At 40.4% G+C, this 14,064-nt stretch overlaps 1 protein-coding gene across 3 annotated transcripts in view; it reads left to right on the top strand.

Moving 5' to 3' along the window:
* Positions 1-12,944, top strand: part of LOC100692458 (RAS guanyl-releasing protein 2) — a 39,740-nt gene extending 26,796 nt beyond the window's left edge. The window contains exons 10-17 of one of the 3 annotated variants that reach the window (XM_013274528.3): positions 868-942; positions 1,291-1,410; positions 2,329-2,444; positions 2,542-2,683; positions 6,737-6,773; positions 9,458-9,616; positions 10,472-10,534; positions 11,424-12,944. In XM_013274528.3, coding sequence (XP_013129982.1) covers positions 868-942; positions 1,291-1,410; positions 2,329-2,444; positions 2,542-2,683; positions 6,737-6,773; positions 9,458-9,616; positions 10,472-10,530 — 708 coding nt within the window. In that variant the 3' untranslated portion in view covers positions 10,531-10,534; positions 11,424-12,944. Of the gene's footprint in view, positions 1-867; positions 943-1,287; positions 1,411-2,328; positions 2,445-2,541; positions 2,684-6,736; positions 6,774-9,457; positions 9,617-10,471; positions 10,544-11,423 lie in introns of all 3 variants that reach the window. The other 2 variants (XM_013274527.3, XM_005455196.4) reach the window with 2 other exon arrangements.
* Positions 12,945-14,064: the final 1,120 nt, after the last annotated feature.

Genomic DNA, 14,064 nt, shown 5'->3' with positions numbered 1-14,064 from the left:
TTTTTGACTTTTCTGAGCCTGTCAAGTCCTTCTTTTGACCCATTTTGCCAAAGGAAAGGAAGTTGCCTAATAATTATGCACACCTGATACAGGGTGTTGATGTCATTAGACCACAGCCCTTCTCATTACAGAGATGCACATCACCTAATATGCTTAATTGGTAGTAGGCTTTCGAGCCTATACAGCTTGGAGTAAGACAACATGCATGAAGAGGATGATGTGGACAAAATACTCATTTGCCTAATAATTCTGCACTCCCTGTATATATCACTATATATAGCAGGTGACAAGTGTTCTGAAATATTTTTATATTGTATAAAGGTGACTTCTTTTGAGTTCCGTCAGCTAGCAACAATAAATGGCTGCAGGCTGCTAACTGTTGCAGCAAATTGCTAACAGACCAAAGAACCAAAAAGTAAATTTATATAAGCTTTCCAAACTCAAATGTTAGTTTTAAGCTATGATGTTTCTGCACATTAAAGCGAAAGACTTCTGGGTCTTCCTCTCTCATTACATTTAAATATGTATAGTGCCTTAGCTAACTCCAGTAGCTTGCTAACACAGTTCATACTTTAATAGCTAACTAGACACAGGGTGCTAGCGTAAACCACTGATGTCTCAAAATGTCATATTTTTAGCTAGCAAAGATTATCTTAGCCTTTAGTTTAGGTTTTGTAGGACTGATTTGGAAGGTATGAACCAAAATGTAACTCTATAAAAAACTTTAAATCTTTAATTTTGAAGTTTATATAAAAATTATATTTGATATTTTGAAATAATTGCTGGTGTTAATACCTCATTTTACCTGATAAATTGAAATTACTTGAATTTTTTCATTTGCCTTTTTCACATTGGCTGTTTGTGCAGGTGTCTCTGGACCAATACCACACAGAAGAGGAGATCTATCAGATGTCTTTACAGAGGGAACCACGCAAGCCAGTGGTAAGCAGCATGGTGATATACTCATCCTGTGTTCCCAGCCCCTCACCTCTCATGCACTAATATTGCTTTTCTACAGACTTGCTATGATAGATAATGGTGATTTTAAGCGTACTTTCTGAACCTCAGTCTAAAATTGCCTGCATTTCAGACAGATATACTGTAGACAATATTTATCTTAAGATATTAAAATATCAGAATTGTTACGCTGGAAATCTTTTTCAAAAAGTATTTTCATTCTGATCCACCGAGGTTATTCCTGACTTCTGCCCTGTGTGGCAGCTTTCTTTGCTTCACTTCTCTGGTCTAATATTGATCTCATGGTCTCTGATTTCTCATCAACTGTAGCAGAACTCCAGCCCTGCCCCCGCACCTGATCCCAAGCCCAGTATGATTGATGAGTGGGCCGTTTCAGTGAAGCCCAGCGCCGACCCCACGATCATCAAGAAACACATAGAGAAGATGGTGGAAGTGAGTTTCTCTGCTCCCTTCATATTCACATCTCTCAGGGCCTGAGAGGTTTTACAAGGATAAGGATAAAGATGAGCCATGGTTGTACTCACCACCACAATTGTCAGAGATCAAAAGTTCAAAAACAGATACATCTCTAGACTTTTACCACTAAAATGATGAATTCAAAAACAATAACGCTCACCAGTGCTCTTCATTATCAAACTGCTGGATTATAAAATCATTTAGACTGCATTAGTCTGCTCTACTACATTTTATTGGGCTTGTCAAAGATTTAACAAATGTCAGAGTGTAGTTTTTTTTAGAGTCTTGCTTTCTGATAAGAGCACAAACCATAACTACCATAACTAGGGCGTATGTGTTTTGGTAACTTCTTCCCCACAAATGCACATCTGCAAATGAGTTGCATGACAGATCTACTCTGTCTGTAAAATTCTGTTTCAGCAAATGTTATTTTCCAGATGTGTTAAGTTGGCTGTCACCCAGTCAAAGTGTTAGCTTTGTTCTATCTACTGTATATTTATATATTTATAAAGTTTAAAGACAATCAACATTATTTAATAACTGTGACATCCTGTGATGTTGTGGGTTTCTCTGCCTTTTAGGGAGGGGAATACTTGTTTCCCAGTTTGAACATTTTGTTTTTTTGGTTGCTCTGAGAGGAAAAAGGAAGTGTTTTACAGGTGTTAGTATCAGAACTGCTAATTTACCAAAACTACACAATAAACAAGTGAAATGCAGATAAATGACCAAACATGGAAAAGAAAAATGTTGTGAAACTTGGTGCAGAGCTCATGCATGGACAAATCTATGGATCTAAATTTTAAATATATAAATTACTTTGTTATTTTTCAGGCAATCACAGTAATCACTTTTCCCTGAAACAGCCTAATTACTTGACATCTTTCTTGTTTTCAGTCAGTCTTCAAGAACTTTGACACAGATGGCGATGGAAATATCTCCAGGGATGAATTTGAAGCAATCAGGAACAACTTTCCATACCTCAGCAAGTTTGGAGAACTGGACAAGAACCAGTGAGAATCTGTAGCTTTATTCATAAGCACTTTATAGACTGAGCCTACTTACAATCTGCTTTCTATGACGTTCATCTCTTTCTGCGTCCTCTTACAGAGACGGGAAGATCAGCAGGGAAGAGATGATAGACTACTTTATGAAAGCCAGCTCTCTGCTGAACTGCAAGATGGGTTTCATCCACACTTTTACTGAGACCACCTATGTCAAGCCCACGTTCTGTGAACACTGTGCTGGCTTTGTGAGTAAACATCTATGCCTAAATCTTGAACAGTAGTCATCTTTTCAGCTTGTGTATAAGTCTGCTTTTGACCTCAGCCCATCCTAAAATGTTCATGAAACACAGTCCATGAAAAACTTGATTTTAGGCACTGACTCAGCTGTATGATTTATAAATGCCCCAGTGTCATGCACTTCATTATTTGTCTTGGCTGTTACTGTCAAGCCGTGGTAGCACAACTCTTTAAGGTTCCTCCTGTCAGGTCAGGGTAGTGCAATCACTTTGAGCTGCAGCCACACACTGCTGAAGTTGCATTCTGGGAAATATGAGAGGAAGTTAACTGGGTGAGATGATAACCCTTGTCTGTGGCAGTGTTACGGGTGTGTGAGTGTGCATCCTCTGGCCCTCAACGTTCCCAAAAGTCCCCCAAGGATCTCTGTGTTATTGAGACACAGACAGTGACTAAGCTGTAATGAGAACAGGCCTTTAATGTTGAAGTAGAGACACTGAGATAACATCACATTCATTTCTTTATATTGCATTATAAGCGGGCCAATTCTCAAGAGAGAAGCACGGCCAACCGTATGTGTTTTCATTAAAATTAAACATGCACACATGTACACAGCAGCACGTTAAACTCTGGGGAAAGTTTGTTACTTTTAAATCGTCATGGGGGAAATTCAGAATACAGAGCAGGAAAAGATAGCGACCCTGGCAGTCTGCCTCTTCGTTTGGATATATCTGTGTGTGTGTGGCAGAGGTAGATACTGTACACCAACCACTTCCTCATCTGCCTGCTTTCCTCTTGGCTCCTGTGCAAACAAAATATTTTCCTGCAGCACATTTTTCAACACTTGCCTCAAACATGCTGTAGCTTTCCAGCCGGGCCTTCTGTAAACAGCAGCGTCCAGTCACCGGTATTCACACAAGGATGTTCAGTCTGGTGCTGTGGTGCCTGCATTCTTCTTTGGTCTTTTATTTTAATTACTGGCTTACAGATTACAGAAGCAAGCCGACAATGGACCGTGTGCAAGCTTCTCCATCTCAGGAGGATGGAAAAGATTCAAACAAGTTTTAGAAGAGAAATTGCACAGAGTGATGCATCGAGGCTATTTGACACATGCTGCATCTTTTATTCTGTCTTGAGTTACGAGAGTGTTCATACCTTGTGACAAAAGATAAAAATATCTCATTACAGTCACAGATCTTTTCCAGGCTGCATGTCTTATGTAGTATATACTTGATTTCCAAGGTACAGACCACGGAAGTCTTCCTTTTATGGATTTTGTACATGCATGCAAACTGCAAACTAGCATTTCTAAACAAATCTACTATGGACATGAGTGGGTGACTTTATCCTGCCGGACTGCAGAGTTTGGTAAGAGTATGTAATGTCTGAAACTAAGTGTTTGGAGCAGTAGATGAGCTTTTGGTTTGCAGGGTTAATTGTACATTGACCTCATATTATTTGTTTAATATGGTTACAGTTCTTAAACTACAAACTGAAAAATAATAATGGACGTTAAAAATTACATGTTAAGTTTAACTCCCAGTCCTGAGCCTAATTCAAAAAAATGTAAAATAAAAAATATTGGCAAGAGGCCGAGAAGGACGCGTCTACATTTACTGTGAACAGTGATGCTTCACTGCAAATGATTTCACAGCCTTAAACTTAATTGACAGCGGCTGAAAGAGGTGTGCCCGTCCACCAGGCTTTCCTGCCTGCTGTGTCCTGCACAGGGTCATGCTGCTGCTCTCCCTGCCCCTGTTTTTCCATGTGTGCACATGGAAAGGGTGGGATGTGTGCTCTTTTTTATTTATGTGCATTACATAAATTACTGCAGATGTAATTATCTTTTTTTTGTCTGACAGACTAAAATGTTAGTTTGGTCAGTTAACCCCCTTCCTCCACTAAAGACAAAAAAAAAAAAATACTTTTGAGCTTGTCTAGATAAAGTGATTCCAATTCCAAATTTGCACATTTTCTTCCACAATAATGGCCGATGTCAGTGTGTCCTTAGAAAACAACTTGTTCCCTCATTTGAAAATACTTAAAATAAAACGGCGATAACAAAAAAAGGTTCATGGGAATTCAGTAGAATGATAAATGGAAACTTTTCTCGTTGTATAAAAGCCAAATTTTACCTTCTTTCACTTTTTATTGTATTAAGCAATTTAGCTGGAACGGAATGACATTTGAGTTTTGTTACAGTCTGGGCATGAAAGACAGCACAGTTTCTGCAACATATTATTGTCTCCCCTTGTTTGAACTTTCCTATTTGATAAAAGATTGTATTTAATTTCTCAGGTATTTTAAGGCAAACTGCTTGTCAGTGCTGGATCAAAAGTCAGCACTGAGGCATTAGAAATGATTTCAAAAATAGAAACATAAACGTCTCCTAGTGCATTTTTTTATATCAAATGTGTGACTACGGCCAGTAAAGGTGGGAAAGCTTAAATTAAAACCAGTGTGTTTCCAGCTGTTGTTTGTAGTGTGTTGTGTTTTACGGTCTACAGAGGCTTTAAAGGTCAGTCAGCGTAGGCAGGGCTGTGATGATAGTTGTGTTTGGATATTCTGCTCAGAACTAACTTCCCTTTGTTTTAAAGCCTCTGGCTGTGTGTATGTGTGTGTGAGAGACTTTCTTTGTGTCAGTGTGCAAATGTGCATCTACTGGTGTATGTGGCTTTGCTGTCATTCATGTAGGTTTGTGTGTGTCTGTATGTGTGTGCGTGAAGAGGTCAGGATATTTTGTGCCTCCTCAGATGTGCCAGTGTGGTGTGTGATCTCCAGTTCAGCTCTTTCATGTCATTGTTCCCCCACTGCCTGCATCCCGCTTGATCTCGGTCCCCCTCCACCCCCTCTGTCCAGCCGGCCTCCCGTCTCTCTCCCCCTTTCTTTCCCTCTATCTCGCTCTCACACCTTACATGTCTCTTTGCTTCATTGTACCTCTTTCTTGCTTTGCGTTTGTCAAGCCTTAACTCAGTACCTCAGCATCAATGGGGGATATCAAGGGTGTTTAAACTTTTCTCTTTATAGCTGACCATTTTCCAGTTGTAAGTTTTTAGAGTAATTCCCTCTTTCTCAGGAAGTTATTGGTTTCCATTAATTTCAATACACATTTCCACACAGGTCGAATGATATAAATAATACAAAGACACTTCTGATTCTGATTCCACATATTTAGCATTTAAAGTAGAAATATGTGTTTTTTCTACATTTTATGTGGGGGTGCTCATATTAGTCCTAGGCAATCTTTCAGTTAAGGTGTAATAGTTGTAATATCATCATCCTGAGGATCTGAATGAATTTAAAATCATTCTTCTCATATACAAGGGGTTGAATAAGGCCACATTTATCCTCAAGTACCTTATAATACATACCACATTACTCAAATAAAATACTTTGCTCTCAGACAGCTGGGTTACTTGTGGTTCCTACAGTACTTAAAAGTAGAATGGGAGGCAGAGCCTTCAGCTTTCTGAACCCTCTTCTGTGGAACAAGCTCCCAGTTTGGATTCGGGAGACAGACACCATCTCTACTTTAAGATTAGCCTTAAAACTTTCCTTTCTGATAAAGCTTATAGTTAGGGCTGGATCAGGTGATCCTGAACCCTCCCTTAGTTATACTGCAAAAGGCCTAGGCAGCTGGGGACTTCCCATGATGCACTGAGGGTTTCTTCTTCACTCACCTGCTTTACACACCACGTTTTATTTTATCAGTTGTTAATCTCTGGCTCTCTTCCACAGTGTGTTTTGTCCAATCTCCCTCCCCTCATGCCCCAATCACAACCGATGGCTGCCCCTCCCTAAGCCTGGTTTTGCTGGAAGTGTCTTCCTGTTAAAAGTTTTTCCTTCCCACTGTCGCCAAGTTCAGCTCATAGTTGCCTGTTTGTTGCAGTTTTCTCTGTATTATTGTAGGGTCTTTACCTTATTATATAAAGCGCCTTGCGGTGACTGTTGTTGTGATTTGGTGGTCCATAAATAAAACTGAATGCTTCTTGTCCTAAACAAAATAAAATCAGAATTAATGCCCAACCCCACTCCTTTTCCCCTCTCTTTTCTTTTTTTTCCAGATCTGGGGATTTTACAAGCAAGGCTACAAATGTAAAGGTAAGAGAGGAATTCATTCAGCTTTTGCTCCCTGTGTTCTGCGCAAATAAACTTGTTCTAGCTAGAAGGGTACAGGCTTCAAGGAATTGGTGCCTCTTTTTGAAGCCATCGATTCCCATCTGTTGCACCTTCCACAGATTTTGAGTGCTAAGTAAATGTCATCAAACATATCACATTTTTTTTATATTCAAAGCCCTCTGCTCAAGCAGCTGGATAAACTCCATCACCGGAGAACACACTATACACAATGGAGAATTATTTGCCCTTTCAGGCCTCCAAGTGGACCTGTGTTTGAAGAAGCTGGTTCATTTCACAAATGCACATACACAGAGGCCGGCTACCTCCAAAACCTCCCACCCTGTCACACACTGCTTGTCATTAGCTTCTTAAACACATTTGCAGCTTGGCCACCCCCCCTCTGTGGACATGCTGCTGGTGGTCTGTGCTGATGTTGTAAAGCAGAGTGATGATCTGCAGACGTTAAACTCTCTAAATAACTTGCAACTAATATGTTGCTCTCCAGATGTCAAGCAAAGGTTTGGACAGGATGCCAGATCTAAAATGCAAATAAACCTAGTTTCCATCTGCTGTAGTCTTTTAAGGAGTGACTGGATACAGCTCAGACATCTGAGTGAAAAAAGTTAGGGCAGATATTTCATAGATGGCATTTCCCTGCCTTTTCTGTGTTGCATAAACTAAATTCCATGTCAGGTTTTTGCAAAGATTTCTCAGTCAGCCTTGCCTGCATAGTTTGTTCAGTTATTTGGTTGCGCAAGCGTGAATGTCTCATTCTTTAGAAGAAGTTAAGTATTGTGTTAATGCAATGACAGCTTGAGAAACCTCACCGTAGTATTGTATTGTATGCTGAGTCCTTGTGTATCGCAGGATGTAATGCTTTGTTGTTCTCTTGGAGCCTTGGAGGAGAGCAAAAAGACACCTGTGTTAACAAATACAGGTATTTGTATTTGAATTAGTGTAACAACTTTAAGGCATAGTAATTTCTTATTTTTCATGATGACGTCATGTTGAGTAGCTTACAGCCATACCACCCTAAGCACGCCCGATCTTGTCGGGCCTGGTTAGTACTTGGATGGGAGACTTGGATTAGGACTTCAGGAGACGTAGAGCAGGTCATTTCCTAATCTGAAGGTTGGTGGTTCAATCCCTGGCTGCTCTAGTCTACATGTCAAAGATATTAAGACCAAGTTGCTCTCTGATATGTGTGACTGGTACATAGAAAAAGTAGTAGCAAAAAGTGCTTGCGTGAATGAGGCAAGTTATGTAAGGAGCTTTAAATCTTTAACTTGTGTTTGTTATTAAAAGACAAAGACAAGCATGTGATTGCTTTAAAAAAAATAACACAAGCAGATCCACACAAAGAGATTGATGCATTTCTTTGCACTGTGTATACAGACACACATACATGCCACTGACCCTCACACTCTCCCGTGTCCTCTCCACTCTACAGGAGTGCATTCTGTGAGCCTGACTGAGAGTTTTAGTTCTGGCTTGTTCCATTAATGAGACCAGGGGAAGTCAATGAGAGAGCCCCACAGCCATTCATCCCCATTACCATTGTTAGCCCAAACTCAGGGAGGTAGACAGACCGGCAGGCACATAATTGAAATGAATCACCCACTGCAGTGCAGTGCAGTGCAGGAGCGCTCTTGATGTGTGTGGGTTGTCTGGTGTGTGTAATGGGGTAGTAGATGTCAGCTACTGAGATTTGAATCAGAAACCTCTCACTGCCTGAACAGATGTAGGGCTGTGGTCATGCCAGCATTCTAACATCAATATCACAGAAACATCTTTGCTTCTTTCTATCAGTTTGACATTTTAGCAAGTAGGCTTCTTTTTTTTTTGCTTTAGACCTTAAAACCGCTCTAAGATCTGTCTGTTATCCCCCAGCTGCTTTGCTCACCAGACTGGGAGAAGCAGCAACAGTTATAGCTTCATATACATTGGAAATACATGAGATTACACGAGAGTTTAAGTAAAGACTGATAGGTGTGTGTCATTATTTGGGAACTGACAATATCTGTGTTATATATAGTTTACATTGAAAAATTCAAAACGAGTTAAAAAATAAGCATTATAAAAAATCCAGTGTGATCAAAATTAGTTATATTGCCACTATGTAGGTTATTACTGTTTTCTTCTCTTGATACGATGCTGCAGGCTCAGCTTATTTGCACACTTTATAGTTATTTAAAGTCAGGTGACTGTCACCAGTGACAGTGAAGAAATGAACCAGGAAAGATTTCTATTGCCGTGGATTCCAGTAACTCATGTGCTTTCCCACTGCCTTGCTGGGTGACCCATCACTCCTCTCCTTGTAGACTACCCGCAGCTGACAGAGCTGTTGTCGGGCACAGTTGGCCTTACCGTGTGCATGTGCCAGTGTTCGTGTGTCTGCACAGCATGTCGAAGCACTTTACTGTCACCGCTAGCTCTCCCATTTGCCCCGTTGCATCAGTTTGCACCGGTCCCTTTATCTGACCCTCCTTCTCCACCTCTTTCTCCATCTTCCTCTCGCCCCTGGCCCTCTCATCCTTTTTTCCTGTCTCGCCTACTCTCTCGTCGGTTGTCCCTCCCTCCCTTCCGATCCCCCCGTCCTCTCCTCCTCTCCCGAAACTTGTCCCTGCCTTCATCTTTCTCCCATCGTGCAAACATTCCCACTGCAGCCTGCGGGGTGAACTGCCATAAGGCCTGCCGAAGCCGGCTGGCTGTTGAGTGCCGGAAGAGGACCAAGAGCATCAGCCATGAAGCGCCGCCAGCTCTCCAGGCCAGATCCTACAGCTTCCCTCCTCCTGCTAACACCCCACCCAGCCTGCAGAACACTGGTAAGATGCATCTACACTCAGCTAGCATCCCTCACGTTTCCAAGGGGATGATTGCTGAAATGGACCCCTACATATGTCTAAATATGTATTACATTAAAAATGAAAAATGAAAAAATGACTTGTGATTCCACTGATAACTGTCTTTTATAACATTTCTGATCAGTTTCAGTCTTTTTGGATAGAGCCAGCCTTCCTATTTCTACTATATATATATAGTCCTTATGCAACTACCTGCTGCTGGCTGTGGCCTACAGGCATAAGCAAAAAAAAACCACAGAATAAGTGTATTTTTCAAGCATCAAGTTACTTGTTTTTAGAATCTTTGTTTCTCACAGGAATGAATACAGTACCAGCTAGCTTGATATGTGTACAGACCTTAAAGTATGACCCCTCATACTGATAAAATAGAATCTCCCATCGCAGGCATCAAAGATAAACAAGTAGTGTAGCCTGGAGGAATTTTGACTTCATGTCACCACTGCAACACCTCCACTTTTTGATGGGGGCTTTTGTCTTCCTTTGAGTGTGGAGAGCTGACATTTGGAGGGTTTTCTTCCAACAATAGAGTGTAATTTGCAATGGAAATGTAAATGGTCCACCGCAGTGAGGCTAGTGACTCATAAAGGCAGTGTTTTCGTCAGACATTAGCAAAAGTGGCGCCCTGCCTGGCTCAATTCTGTATCAGTGCAAACCTGCCCCATCAGTGGGCAGCACAATGCTGCCAGACAAATGAATTGGGAATGGTAAATAGACAAAGGCCGCACATTTCTGGGTTTTAGGCGATGCTTTGCATTTCCAGATGACTGACCAATCCGCCACTTATTTCTTTGCCCTCACCTTCTCTGTTCCCACTAGTAATTGCTGAGGAGGATATAGAGGCAGTGGAGGAAGGAGTATTTGATGTCCATCTATAACCAGGTGAGAGAGGTGCGCTTTGACCGCTTATTTGCCATTTACTGGATAATTGTTTTATATGTTTTCGCTGATTAGTTGTGTTCCTAATTAATTAAATGAGTTTATAGCTTCCATTTTGACCTGGAAGAATTTTTGTTATCTGTAAAGTCAGCAGGACCTGACACAGTCTGTCAGCGCTACCACAGTAATCACCTGTAGCTCTTTCACAAATAACAAATTGTGTGACATTAATTAATTAGCTACAGAGTTGCTGGTTACCTTCAAATATGCTTACATATTTCCCAGTTTGCTGGCATAACTCATTTCTCTTCCTGTTAAAGCCACGTAACCAATGAAACCGCACAGAAAACACACCAATGTGTTGTCATTTAATCCCTTTCTTGCTTGAAACCTCAAATGACAGTTCAGTTCTCTTCTCAGCTTATTCCCACAGAAGTGAAACTAGTTTGAGATTTACAAAAACAAAAAGTATCAGAGTGCATAAAAAAGGGCAATATGAACCAGATATGGTATTGGTGATCATCCCGGATCTCTTTGTGTGAGGTAAACAAATGTGTGGAGATTAATAATACTGAAATAATAATGATAATATTTACTCCTTTAAGGTCACTCGTCTTTGATGTTACAGATGTAGTGCAATAAAATCGTGCACATTTCCACAGTATTTCACACCAAGTTACACACAGGGAATGTCAGACTCCTTCCTGATTTGCCTAGATTGTGGTCTTCCCTTGCAGAGAGACAGTGCAATTATTCACCGTTACCACAGTTTCCCACAGCCTTTACACAGCATCATCTGACTGTCAGTGTAGGACAAATCTTTGCAGGAGTCTTGAACTGAAGAGTGTTTTCGATGAACAGGCCGGTGACAGATTTCAGTTCTGTTTTTTAGAATCCCTCCGACAGTCGGTGTTCGAGAAGCCAAATCAGCCCCTTTCGAGAGCGAGACAAAGAATGTGCTACAGTGTGTCAGATTTACAACCCTCAGCGCTGAGGAGAAATTGCACTGAACACGATCCAGGATACCTACATGCTGCCACACAGTGGACACACGCTGCAGCAGCACTCCTCTCCGCCTGACTCACAGGAATGTGACGACCAGTGTGAACTGAATGTCTCTGTATGATTTCTATGAAAAAAAAAGATGTGCATTTTGATTCTGTGTCGGCCACGAGTGTTACTGTAAAATACTTACTCAATACTTACTCTCTCTCTCTCTCTATATATCTATATCTATATATATTTAAAAGAAAATCCACAAAATTGTATTTTCTTGGTGAAATGTTCACGTCAGTGGAGTTTGTAAATTTGAGCACACTGCAGATTGGCGCAGTTGTCTTTTCTTTAAAACATAAAAGAGGTGCTGTTATTGCCAAGAATGTAAAGCTGCCACCCAGACTAAGCTACAGTCTCAACTCTCCCCCCCCCTCTCCTTTTGTTTATCGTGTTGTTTTGAAATACATTTCAGCGGACCAATAATAGGACCAATTTTGATGTCAGATAAAATATTTGTGGTGCCCGTCTGAAGTGCGATGACAATGGCAGCAAAGGAAACGGCTTAAAGGAACCGTGGAGACGGCTGTAATTAGGATGGACTTTAATTAATGTTCTGTTCTTCGTCATGTTTACCTGAATATCAGTAACTATAGTTATTGCGGTTGGTGTTATTTTCAGTATAGAGTACTGTCTTGTACCAGTGCAGTGACAGATGACCTATCCTCCTGCAGTACTGTGAATGTAGCAGAAACAGTGGAATGCTGCTGTCACATGAAGAAGCCCATTTTTCTTTCCCAGTAAATGCGCTGAGAGCATTAAAGAAAAAATCAATGAAATAATCAAAAGAACAAGACTAGAACTGGAGCCGTTTTCATTTGACAGCAGCTTCTAAAAACATTTTCCTGAGAAGTTTCCATGCAAGTTGTATTTTTGCTGTTTATAATCTGCATGCTTCTTGCTCGTATTCTCCTGACAGATAATTGTTTCTTTTTTTAAATTTGCAATTTTTTTTTTACGTAGCACGCCAACTTTTCGTTCATTTAGCAAGTATGATGTCTTGAAATTGCAGACAGAGGAAATGCTTCTGTCTCTTGGTGCCTGTGGAGAGATGACTTCAGACTTTGAGTGGCGTGTGCTTCAACTGCCAGTTTGTCACTGAATGAGGCTCCTCAGTTAGCTGGTATTTATTTTTACCGTAAAAAAACAAAAAAACGAATATGCCTGTCCTTCTGTGCCACTCCTTGCCTGACGATGGATGTTTGCTGTTATTCGGAATGATGTCATGCTATTCCTCGTGGTCTGTTTCTACATGATTCCTCAGTATTAAATGCAGCAGGCAACTTTCTAATATGTGTTCTTGTTATGAGATTCTGTGACTAATAATAATAATAATAACAGTAAAATTCGTCTTGCTTTAGTCCTTTTCACTTTGTATGCTGAATCAAAGGTGTATTCACATAAATCTTTCTCTGCTTTTACTTGAGTAGAGAATACTTTAAATTTAAGCAGCTGCTTCGATCTTAAAGATGGTTTATTTTACTTAAACTTTGTGCTGTTACCATAAATACAGATAATGTTTCATAATGAAAGCTGGCAATTTTGGTGAGGAAGAAATTCTTTTTTTTTCCTGGAGAATTTAAAATTGAACAATTCTGTCAAGTAAAACATCAAAGATATTCTTTCACAATTCATAAAAAGGGAACTCTTTGTTCCCCTGTCTGAATCTGAACATTCAAGATGAACTGAAAATACAGCAGCTTAGCTCAATAAAACTTTAGACAAAGAGGTTTAACGGAGTGGAGGTGTGAAATGATTTAGTTAACACTAGCTGCAAACATGCTTAACTTCAGAACACTTCATCACATTTAATACAAAACGGCCCAGTTTAATATAGCATGTATGGCCTGCAGCACATTAAAATATCAATGCGACTTTTTTCTACGATTCCAAATTCAAGTGTTTTCCAATAGACAGTTTAACGGCAATTGAAAAAAGGTCTTACTGGACCTATTATGTTCCTTGTTTTTTAATGTACTGCATAAACTGTTGGATATATACAATTAGGGTATATACAAGCAAACCATGTGACTCAAAAGCTTTATTTTGTACTCTTGACTCTGTGTCATGTCAGTGGATAACCCTAATAAGGTAATTTTTGAGCACACAGCTCTTTCTCAGTGACCAACCTGTCAGACAAGTTGGCTAGGGAAAGGGTTCACACTGATGGCCTGCACCAGACCCCAGTGTGAGGTAAATAAGGATGAGCCATGGCTTATTTGGCTGCCCAAGTCAAGTTTACAAATAAAAATATGGAGCACAATAGGTCCTTTTTAACAAAACAACCACCCTCAAAACAGGATACTACTGTACTACAGTACATTTCATTCACCCTTCATGTGACCATGATCCAGTGCCCTCTGCTGCCTGTCCATTATAGGCATTAATAACCAGCCCTGAATGAGCCTCGGAGTCAGTGCCACATGTAATTACTCTCTGAGATGAAGTCAGTTTTGGCGTCTGATTGCACAGCCCTCGCT

Source organism: Oreochromis niloticus, linkage group LG3 (assembly GCF_001858045.2).
Source record: "Oreochromis niloticus isolate F11D_XX linkage group LG3, O_niloticus_UMD_NMBU, whole genome shotgun sequence".
Classification (NCBI taxonomy): domain Eukaryota; kingdom Metazoa; phylum Chordata; class Actinopteri; order Cichliformes; family Cichlidae; genus Oreochromis; species Oreochromis niloticus.
Note: the sequence above shows the minus strand (reverse complement) of the source record. Positions and strands in the feature narration are given on the sequence as shown.